Source organism: Antedon mediterranea, chromosome 7, assembly GCF_964355755.1.
Source record: "Antedon mediterranea chromosome 7, ecAntMedi1.1, whole genome shotgun sequence".
Lineage (NCBI taxonomy): Eukaryota > Metazoa > Echinodermata > Crinoidea > Comatulida > Antedonidae > Antedon > Antedon mediterranea.
The window spans coordinates 26,529,649-26,542,164 of record NC_092676.1 but is presented as its reverse complement, the minus strand read 5'-3'; the positions used below and the strand labels follow the sequence as shown (position 1 = coordinate 26,542,164).

General features: G+C 32.9%; 1 protein-coding gene across 1 annotated transcript; it reads right to left on the bottom strand.

Annotated features, from left to right (window-relative positions):
- Window positions 1-6,815: 6,815 nt before the first annotated feature.
- On the bottom strand, window positions 6,816-7,511 carry LOC140055570 (tripartite motif-containing protein 2-like). The gene has a single exon (XM_072100906.1). It carries the CDS (start codon window positions 7,509-7,511, stop codon window positions 6,816-6,818), a length of 696 nt encoding a protein of 231 aa, XP_071957007.1.
- Between the last annotated feature and the right edge of the window lie 5,005 nt (window positions 7,512-12,516).

Here is a 12,516-nt window from a genome sequence, read left to right as displayed (position 1 = left end):
TAATCAATACAATTTAAACAAGATAGAAACAGCCAGTGGCAGATTCAAGGATTCAGCCCCCTAAATTAAAAAAATTGTAATGCAAAGGATAGGACATCAAATTAAGTTCAGCCCTTTTTAAAAATTACTTTAAGGCCGGATTTATCAAACTTGCTTAGCAAAAAAATCGTCTTAACTTTGCCTTAAATCCTTGATTTTGCCTAAGTCAGATTTATTAATATATCTAAGCAAAAATATTTTCTGTACATTTATAGTGAATCTAATGGTTAGTAGTTACGGAGATACATATATGCCCTGGGTTGTGTGTCAAAGGTCAGAAATGGCATTTCCGGTCATTTTTAACTAACTAACAGACTGAATATAAATGTATACCTTCTGATGAATTGGAGACCAAAATTACCTTGCTGTGACCAGTTTTTGTAGAGATTTAAGGACCTATTGGTGGTTGGTCTTATAACCTTTCACCTTGACCTTTCGACCTTTTGCCACATTTTAAAAATGTGTAACCAAGCCAAAATTGATTGTTTGACCACCCCTAAACCATTTTCTGAAGTCAAATTCTCTGAACCTCAAAGTGCATACGAAAGTTGATCTAGCCGAGAGTAAGTATAGAAAGTATAGCGTTAAGGACGTTCATGTTTTATACTGCCATACCATGACTAGACTAAATGCAATCAAACATTTAAATAAACAATCCTTCAAACAATTATATATTTGAATTCAAGGAGAAAACTAGACTGAAATTGCCAAGATTTTTATTAATATTATTTAGTATCCATTTATGGTCACCTAATTAAGGTACAGCCTACTTTTGTATAAACACCACTACCATATTAATGCTTACTTGATAGAATGAAATATGAAATTGCATAACATGTATAATGAATATAATATATTATGATATAAAGCTAGGAAAACCATATTTGACTACAAATTATAGTATAACATAAACTAAAAATACTCAAATTAATTACAGTATACATTTGATTTCAAGGAGAAAAAGTCTGGAATTTGGAATTAATAATCGTACTGTAGGTAGACAGTATTACTATATACAGTATGTGATCACTTTATTAAGGTACAATCTACTTCCATTACCATAGACATCTATGATTACTTGTTAAAATAAGAATAATGTTGTAATTAATGATTTAAAACTAGAAAAACAAAACTGCCTTTGCCTGTAAGTGTAACATAATAATTCAAATTAGGCTTATTCTAAAAATACTATTTAAATAATGGTGCAAATGAGTACAAATAAACGCACCATGTATTATATAGCTCAGGGGCGGTCGCAGGACTAATTTTTGGGGTTGCCCAAGTGTCCGGGCCATAGACGCCGAGTTTTTACGCGACAAAGCGAATTTTGTTAAATTACACCCCTAGATAGCCGGAAATCGTACTCTTGCACGTAAAATTCATGATAAATGGCACCTCTAGTTCGCCGGAAATGACACTCTATTTGGGCTACAGTAGCAAACAGCAATACCATCATCCCGCCTATTTTTTTCGCCGGTAAAACACACGCGACTAACAATAGGATAACATTTTTTGCCCGACGAAGGTACTTTTTAATTTATTTCATTAAACCTTATTTAGTGAGGGTGACCCTAAACAGCATATGCTGACAATCAGGGGCCCTTATATAAACATTATTTTAAAAAAACATACGGAAAAAGAAAAACGGATGAACTATCTTGCAATTATAATCATTTAATAAAAATTAATTATTATTATTAAAAATAAGTTAGACACAAAATATGACGCTGCTGCTATAAATATATTGAGTAAAACGTTAAATTGTATTATTTTGAAATAAATGCTAAATAAGTTAGTAAAACCATAATTTCCTTTTCATTTATCCACTATTAACTGTACAACAGTGTTGCTTAAACCACTCTCCAGAAAAGAAAATATAATCGAAATTTGCAGAAAGAAGCAATTATTACCACACTAATAACACTGTTAGTTCAAAGTTCGGAACGTCCGTAATTACTTTGAAAATTCAGCCCAATATTACAGACATACGGAAATACTTAAATTATGGACAAATCAACGACCCATATGACAGGGTTTTCCATGAACACAGTGTGTGGTGGCCTTTCGTACCTTCTCATGACGCACATAAACAATTCAAACAGTAAGAAATTCATTCTGAATTCTTGAAGAATGTTCAGGATTTGGGATTTTTATCTATGCCTTGTGGTTTTTGTGGTATCCGTGGAGTTTATTGTGTGAAGGGTGTTGTGTTTTTGTCGTGTTTTGTTATATTTTTAACTGTTATACTGGACATACAATCTCAGGCCCCAAACATGAACCGTGACGCCATATCGCAACAACCTGCATGCCGTGCAGGCGATGTGTGGAATGTTAACACAACAATCAACGATCAAGATGGAATGTCAGGCCTAGGCGGGCCAGGCCCTCGTAGGACTTTCACTTGAGAGGAATTAATTCGCCTACAACCAGATGTAACTCTAAAGCCAATTGATCTAAAAGCGATTCCTATTCACTATATACGCAAAAGGAAGAGAGGATGCAGAGGAGGTATTAAGGCACGGGTAAGAAGAAGGAATTACAAAAACTGTAGTAGATTTAAACCGGCATTGCCCACAATAATTTTTGGTAATGCTAGATCGTTAAGAAACAAAATGGATGAATTACAAGCGTGTTGTAAATATCGAAATGAATACCGAAATTTGTGTGTGATATGCATATCAGAAACATGGTTTTGCAATACTGATCCGGATGAATGGTTAAGTATTGATAGGTTTTCCTTATTTCGTATGGATAGGAGCAGGGATGTCACCGGTAAAGCTAAAGGCGGGGGTGTATGTATCTACGTGAATAATAAATGGTGCAGAAATGTTTCGGTAAAGGAACAATATTGTTCTGTTGACATTGAATTGTTGACACTTTCGTTGAGACCGTATTATCTTCCGAGAGAATTTAACAGAATATATATTACTTGTGCGTATATCCACCCAAATGCTAACGACATGATCGCGGCACAGAAAGTCTCTGAGGTTATTCGCAGGATGGAGAAGATTGCACCAGATGCACCAAACTTTGTGATGGGCGATTTTAACAAGGGCTGCAAGATCAAGAAGTTCCTACCCGAGTATAGACAGTATGTTAAATGTGCTACTAGAAAAGAAAATGTATTAGATAAGTGTTTTGGGAATATTAGTGAAGCCTATAAGGCTTATAAATTACCAGGTATAGGAAATTCTGATCATAATTGTATTAATCTTATTCCGAAATATAAACAGAAACTTAAACAGCAGAAACCTATTGTTATAGAAAGATTAGTGTGGTCTGAGGATAAGGTTAATGAGTTAAAAGGGTGTTATGAAGCCACTGATTGGAATATGTTTATGGACTCTTAGGAAACTTTAAATGAGGCTACAGTAGCAATTGTTGAATACATAAAATTCTGTCAAAATCTGATCTTACCCAAAAAGAAAATTAGAATATTTAATAATAATAAGCCTTGGCTCACAAAAGATGTAAGAAAGGAATTACTTAAGAAATATATTGCATCCAAAAACAAATGCAACGAGATGGAAAAGAAAAAGATTAAAAAATCTGTAAATAAGAAAATCAAAGCATGTAAAAAAGAATATGGAGACAAAATTGAGAACAAATTCAAGTGCCGGGACACCCGTCAGGCCTGGAATGGAGTTAGGAAAATTACAGGTATGGGGAAGAAAAATAATGAAATGGAACACAGTTTTAAACCAAATGATTTTATTATTTTTTATTCTAGATTTGATGAAATAAATTTTAAATGTGAAATGACTGCATCTGCTGAAGGGTTTAAAAATGAAATGAATGATAAAAGTGCAATAAAAATTGATGTAGATGATGTTAAGAAATATATGGAAAGGGTAAATGTTAGTAAAGCAAAGGGTCCGGACGGTGTATCAGGGCGTTTGAAGTCGTAGTGTAGTCGTCGTTAAGAGCAGACGTGTCCTAAATCGCTCTCTCTAGCCTCACTACATTCAGCCTCACTACGCGGTGACAGTTCAAATTTCCCGCAGGACAGTTGTTGTGTTAGGGCACTCCTGTAGCCTAGCATTTACTTGTCGGTTTTTGTCTGCTGTACATGTACGTATTAATACACCATCATGGCCGGAAAGAATACAAGGAAAGGTGGTAAAAAGGACAGCGGTAAGGAGTGTTGCGAACTGAACACTGATACAGCACCTGTCATTGATGTGGAACCGCTTACTATTACTGTACAAAATGAAATTTCCAATATAATTAAAGGAAATACGAGTATTTTCAATGACCTAGCCGAGAAAATTGCGAGCATTGTTAAACACCAGCTGATTGAAAGCATTACACAAATTGTAACGGATGCAGCAATTGAAGCAATACGTTTCGAACTTGACGATACTAAAGATCGTCTCAGCAAAGTAGAACAACAGGTAGAGAACTTACAATATGAGCTAGATGAAGCAGAACAATATTCAAGAAGGAACTGTTTGATTATTCAAGGAATAGAAGAGAAACAAGGTGAGATAACAGACAATATAGTTTTGGATTTGTTTAAGAAAAAGCTAAGCGTAGAAGTAGATAAAACATGCATAGACAGGAGTCATAGATTGGGGCCAAAAGTTAAGAAAAACGGAAGAGCAAGAGGAATAATAGTAAAGTTTAGTTCGTATAATGTTAGAAATGAAGTATATAGAGCAAAGAAAAAATTAAAGGGGAGCCATATCTACATTCATGAAAACCTTACGAGCAAAAGATCAAGTTTACTACGTACTGTAAAGCAAAACTATGCATCAGTGGTATCTGCAGTTTGGACACAAGATGGTCGCATACATACCATAATCACTGGCAGTAACGAGAAAGTTGTTTTATCCAGAACTTCCGATCTTAAACAATTACCTAAATGTAAAAGGTAATGTGTAAGAATTTTAAATGTCCTAAATCTGTATTGTATTTTATGTAGATAAGATGATTTTAGATTTTATTTGTAACGCATGTAATAAACCATTTAAACCAATTCAATTGTTAAACGAACATCGTACGGGAAGCCTTTTAGACAACGACGTAGACGACGCTGAATTACGTAACGACTCTATTGTTTATCCTGCTTTTGGCATACTATGCAAATTATGCGAGATTGATTGTACAAAGGGTTTTAAAATTGGTCATTTAAATGTCAGAAGTCTCTATAATAAGGTGGACCATGTTCGGAGTTTACTTTCGGAATGCCGTTTCCATGTTTTAGGAATTAGTGAAACCTGGCTAGATCAAAATATACATAATAGTGAACTTGCAATCCCAGGATACCTATTAGTTAGAACAGACAGAAATAGACACGGAGGTGGGGTGGCTATCTATGTAAACGAAAATGTTGATTTTGATGTCATTGACTTTGGTGAAAATACAATTGAATCGGTATGGATAAAAATTAAGCCGGTTAACACTAAACCGTTCGTTATAGGTAATGTTTATAGACCACCAAATTCGTGTACTGGATTTGTTAATATAATGCATGATCAAATATCTTTTATACTAGATAGTATAAGAGAGATTATTGTTGTTGGTGACTTAAATTGGAATATATTTGATAAACAGCATTCTCGGAACATTAAAACCCTCCACCAAATTTTCCAATTAAACCAGTATATTAAAACTCCAACGCGCGTAACGGAAAACAGTAGTAGTTGTATTGATTTAATTTTTTCAAATAGGGATGACTTTATAAGCAAAACTGGAGTTGTACCAATTGGAATTAGCGATCACTCATTGATATATGCAATACGTAAAAAAATTAAAATAAAATTGCCCCTGCGTATTTTACATACGAGAACCTTCCGGAAATTTAACGAAGATTTGTTTATTTCTGATCTTGCATCTGCTCCGTGGAGTATTTGTGAGGCGTCCGAGGATGCTGACGAGGCTTGGGACATTTGGAAACACATTTTTACTGATATTTGTGATATTCATGCTCCTATGGTGACGGTCAGGAGGAAGGGAACTGATATTCCATGGCTTACAGACGAATTTGTTTCCCTTTCTCGTGATCGTGATTATTTAAAACAAAAAGCCGAAAAAACTAAGAACATAGATGATTGGAATTCTTACAAAAAGGCAAGAAATAAATTAAATAATTTGTCTAAATCACTAAAACGCGACTATATAAATAATAAATTAAAGGATAATGTTAATGACACTAAAACATTATGGAAAACCATGAAAGACTTTTTACCCAATAAAAAGAAACAAACTAAAACAACTCTCAATGTAGACGGTAATGAAATAAACAATCCAACTGATATTGCTAATCATTTTAATAAATATTTTTGTTCAATTTCTAATGAATTTGCATCCCATTTTAATGACAACCAAAACGATATTACCGTTGAATCGTTATCACAATTTCAACAACGTTTCAACTTTAAAGATATTAATGGAAATGAAATTGAAGCTTTGTTGGAAAAGTTAGAAATTGGAAAAGCTACTGGAATTGATGGGATTTCCGCTAGGTTACTTAAAATTGCATCTTCACAAATTTCTCAAAGTCTTGCCTTTTTGTTTAACTGGTCATTAAGATCTGGTGTTATTCCAAGTGAATGGAAATGTGCTAAGGTTACTCCGCTTTATAAAGGAGGATGTAAACATGAACTTAACAACTACCGTCCAATATCTGTTATACCTATTGTTATGAAAGTTTTTGAAAGATGCATCCATAATCAAGTTATGAATCATATAAATGAGTTTAATTTATTATGTAAAAATCAATCTGGTTTTAGGTCGTTACATTCAACTTCTACTACACTGATAGATGTATGCAATTATATATATAACAGTAACAGTATGTCATTACCTTCCTTTTCCTCCATATAATTTGCTTCAACTTTTTTTCTCATTTCATCTCCTTTTTTCTGGATTACTTGTACCATTTCTTGAACTTGGTTATCAATATCTGTGAGACTTGCCTCTTTACTTTCTTCTAGTTCTTTAGCATTCTTTGTGACTACTTTAAGTACATTTTCTGTTTTTCTTATGGATTCATTGGCAGCTTTCTTCATGTCTTCTGAGGTTTCCTTAAACGTATTAAATGCTGTTACAATGTTAATCAGTTCATGTTTTCCATCGCCTGCAGTATGTTCCATTGCAGTGCATTCTACGCATATTGGTACTTTACATTTTGTGCAATACATTTTCAATGGTTGATCATGAGAGGCACACAGCAAGGTAGTGCCTTTAGCCTCATCTTTCTTTTCATGTTGTTTTATGGTTTCCAAGAGGTTGTTTAGAATTGTATTTGGGGCAAGCTTTTCAAGCCCTCCTACTGGAATGGGATACTCTTTGCGACAAATAGGGCATGTTAGCTTGCCATGATTGGTTTGAACCCATTTCTCCAAACACTTCAGACAGAAACTGTGATGACAGCTAAGTGATTTTGGGTCTTCTAGCCTTCCATTACAGATAGAACATTCTAGTTTAACATTTATATCTCCAAGTAAACTTAATTCCTTGCTAGCCATTCTGCAATAATAATTTGTAATTATTTTATTTAATAAAAATAATAATTCGAACTCTATACAGTATTCCTGTTCTCACCATGCAGGTTCTCACCAGCTCAGCACAGTGATTACGTTCACTTATGTTGACCCTGGTCTCTCCCAATTTCATTTTTTTTATGTATAATACTCAAATAGACCAAATAAATAATGAAATGAACTGAAATGTTAGTCCGACACTCAGTTTCCAATTGGCACAATAAAATGTATTACTTTAGAATTTTAAATAACAATTACTTACTAACTGAATATAATCCATCCACACAATATTTTAGATTAGATTTCAGAAACAAAACTGGAGAATAAAAAAAAATTCTGCGTTGAAATATCAAATATGACCAGAGCAGTCTTCTTAAACTACTGTAGGTGTGATTATTTCAAAATCAGGGGATGCAAAACACTCAACCAAACTAATCTATCGCAATAGAAGCACACCATAGTTTGTTGTTACGGATTTTCAAACTTGAATGTGATTATAATTGTTCACTTTACCATGTAAAGCAATGATCAATGCCTGCTCTAAACAAATATTATTATGATAAATAATATCTTGCAATTCCTATACTCTGATTTATTATAATTGTTATATCATTTGTACAGCGTTGTATTTTTCTTACAAAGCAGGATACGTGATTTTGTTTATTATTTTTGTATGTATAATATTGAACACAATTTAAAGTTTTTAACTAAACTTAACTACATATACTGTAGAGAACAGAGGAATTTAAAAAACAGAAGCATAATTTAAATTCCTACAGTATATATGTATCATACTAATTATTTGTGTAAATAGACACTAACCGTAGGTGCTCACCCTTAAAGTATAAAAAAATATTAATAAATAGAAAACTGTAGAACAAGGTAAAATGTTAACATTATTAAATTGATGTCTTAAAATTGTTAACTTTAAAATGTGGTATATAATAATTTATTGGACTGCAATAGCTAAAAGTAAGTCATATTATAATGCACTATTGCAACTAAAGTTCACTGTCTTGTTTAAATAAGCTCTTCGCTATGTTCTTTAGCTAACCAATCGCACAATGTACAACATGGACAGGTATTTCTTTAATTCTAGCAAACAAGGGTTAGGTCTACTGTAAAATTGTTTATTTTTTATGCAGTAAATGTACAGTCATAGATTATATATTTTTATTTATTACTAAGTTTGTACTCAATAACAAAATAAGATTTTCTTTCAAAAATCACAATAAAAAAAAAAGCAATAAAAATTCATTTCCACAAATCAAAATAATGATGAAGGGTCCAATTCAGTCACCTTACATATGTTTTCACTATCTTAAACTTTTCCATAGAATTTTATCTTTTGCTGCATATCTTAATTCCATTACGATTATAGATTTATTCTAAAGAATTCTTTTCTAAAGACTACAGTTTTCTTCTTTTTTTCTAGAAAAATGTGCATTCAACAAAGTTTATAGAACACATTTCCAACCATGTCGTCCCATTCCTCAGTGAGCTGGCGGGACCAGAAGGTACAAATGTAAAGTTGGAAGTATTAAAGTTATTAGCTGAGATGTCTACACACTGTGGAGATTACGAAGACAGAGGGTGCTTAGAGAAGGTTCACAATGCATTGCTGGTAAAAAAGAAAAATGGTCATCTTTAAAACTGAAAGAAATTATCTGGACATTTAAAACAGTTTAACACTTTAAAGATAGTCACTTGTATCATTTGTATTTATTTATATAGTTATCACATCGTATTATTTATTCTACTCAGGTACAAAACATATCTCGAAATTGTTAACAATTTTGACAATAAAGTTATCTTGTATCTTATATCTTGTAAAATAAGGGTAATGCCAAAAATAGACAGAATGCATATTTCCACTCTGCTGAACAATCCACTAATGAACTATTCTATGGCAAAAGATTCTATTTCACAAAAATGGTGGAATGTCTTGTTCAATAGGTGTGGTGTGCGATATGAGATTAAGCAGTAGTGCTACCTACAGGTGGAGGAGAGAGACGAACATGTGTGGTTGAGGAAAAACAAGAAAACCAGGATTGAACTAAACATGTACTTGTGCTACATCATCTTCATTTAATACCCCAGATACCAATGCTTTACTAAATTTAGTTATAAGTTATTGTATTGTAAATTCTTGTGATTATGTTTACTTCCAGAAATGAACCAGCGAGTTGGGCATAATTGTTGGGCTGTTGTTGAATTATTGCTCTCCCAAAAGTTTTGTCTATGTGGTTTATTGAGTCGCCAAGCCCTTAGCCAGAGGGGGTTCGAGGGTTCTTTTCAAAGAGCTTGAAAGTATTGTAAATTGCCTAACCCTTTTTTAAGAATTTAGTTTTTTAAGGAACTACTTTAGAGTGAGAAACATATTATTTTATTCAGAATTTGGTTTTGTTTAGACTTAACTTTTTTTATTTGCCATTTTAGCTTTAAGAGGTGATGGAATTCTATTTTGTTGAAAGGTAAGTTTTGAGGTAGCTTCTACAGAAGTGATGCCCCTATAAGCCCATGCGAAACCTTATTCAGGAGGTGGGATTATATTCAAGTCTGTATGATAATCGTAAGTACTGTACACGCAAGCAACATAGTTTTTTTTTGGTTTTCATGTTTTTTGCAATGAATAAAATTTAAAGTAATGCTCGATAATGTAGTAATTTTTCTTAATTATTTTTGAGCAGGTGCTTCAGAAGGACTATTTGCACAAATTCAATCGGGAGAAGATCTTGTTCGTGACTGTGCCATCAAATTCTTGAGTTCAAAGGTCAAATCTTTGGGACCAGATATAATAAAAAAAGATGCTGAAGAACAGATCATTGAAAAATCAAAAGAAGTAAGTTCCTGTTTTAACTCCTAGGGGTGCAATGTAGTTTTGTCAAATGTTAATGTTTCGGTCTTTACTAATTGGTTTTTTTTTTTATAGATTTTACATGATGTTACTGGTGATGAGTTTGTAGCCTTTATGAAGCTGTTATCAAGTTTATCAATGATGCAGACTCTCCTTGGTCGTCAAAAGCTTGTGAACATTGAACAAGCAGATCTTAAAGCTGATTTTGTGGTAAACGATTTTATTTTTTACCTGTAGAAATAGAGTTCCAAGCCTCCATTTCTTCTACTATGAAGGGATTAGTTGCTTCTACATAGTCTGTGAAGTTTATTTTAAGTTCCTTCTACCCAGATAGGCAATACAGTACCTATCCTTGGTAATTATTACTGAAACTGGTGTTTAGACACTATTTTATTTTTGTAACAACAATGTATGTAAACAAATATTAGCTTTATAAAATATATTACATTTTTATTACAAGGTGATTTACAAGTTGTTTTATTGCATCCAACTTTGCGCAACAGAACGGTAGACAAAGGGGATGGTAATTAACAGAGCGTGACAATTGTTTCGAGACATAGTCAACAGACCTTGTTAGACACTTGGTAGGCGTGTTTGAAAAGATTCTGATTCTGTGTTAGCCTAGGCTAAGTCTTGGGTTAGCGGAGTTCAAAGGACGAACTAAAAACACCTAATTAAAACCATAAAAGCGTACGAGGATGTTTATTTTTTTAATGAATCTAGAAGAATCAATATACATGTACATAAAATATGATGTTTTAGTATATATATATATAAAGTTGACCAACACTTTTTAAATATTAATTTGTATAAATTACCGTAGCCTTTCATCTACCATCATTTGTCTACCATCCTGCTGCGTATAAAGTTCTTATTATTGCCAGCTGGATGATTTTTAATAGATCTCAACAAAAACAATTGTTCTTAACTGTTCAATTATATTTCAATATATATATATATATAATAATGTGTAAAATAAATGTTCATATAGGTTAACTATTTATTTATAAATTATAATAAACTTAATGTTCTGTTTTTAGCCATCTGATCCAGATTGTGTTGATAAGTTAACCCAGTCACTGTATAAAACAGGCTCTGCCATTTTGTTCAGTAACAGTAAGTGCAATTCTTTTTTCACCTCCTGTGAGCACTTTCAAAAGCCTGTTTGTTCTTCCTATCTAATAAGTGAATTTGGTACCTCCCATAAGCGGCCACCTCCCGTAATCGGCCACCTCTCGTAAGCGGCCGTGGCCACTTTATTTACTCAATTCTTTTTATGGTAAATTACCTCCCGTAAGCGGCCACCCTGAACAATTTTTACTGACTTTTGACAACAAAAATGCAATTTTGATACTTATTGTGCTTTATATTTAGCTTTATTTCGAAGCGGTTAACAACATTTCTGTGAAGATCATTTCTGTGTTTTTTATATGAGATGAGAAAACGATACAGATTTTGCATTAATTATAGACTGGCGATTATCCAATCAAATGACGTGAATTGAAAGGTGCGGTATATAATATATACTATCGGACTCTGATAAACAATTACACAGCTAACAAGTTTAAACAGATCATTCAATAAAATATATAGTCTTATACCCTTTTCACATCTGCGTAAATTGTTACAAGTTGTAACCAGGTTTGATACCCCGATTTATTACACACTTTCATACACCCATACGCGAACCCGGAGAAATTTCTGGAGAAAGTATTGTCATGGGCACACTATTTAATTATTAGTGTACTGTGATTGGTTATGTTAAATTCCAGAGCAACACACATGCGCAGTACAATTAAACTCGAGACCTGCCAACCTGGTTACAAGTTGTTACATTTTGCAGATGTGAAAAAGGTATTACTCTAAAAACACAAGGGTTAAATAAATCATTCAATTAGACCTGTATGCAAAAAACATAACTTCAAAATGCTTTTATTATAAAAAAAATTACTAGTAGTACAATTACTATATACAGTATGTGATTACTTTATTAAGATACAATCTACTTCCATTACCATAGACATCTATGATTACTTGATAAAATAAGAATAATGTTGTATTTAATGATTTAAAACTAGGAAAACTAAAACTGCCTTTGCCTGTAAGTGTAACAAATTAGGCTTACTCTAAAAA

Bases quoted from the DNA above. Each gene is read 5' to 3' on its own strand.
- LOC140055570 (XM_072100906.1), bottom strand. From the start codon at position 7,511: ATGGCTAGCAAGGAATTAAGTTTACTTGGAGATATAAATGTTAAACTA.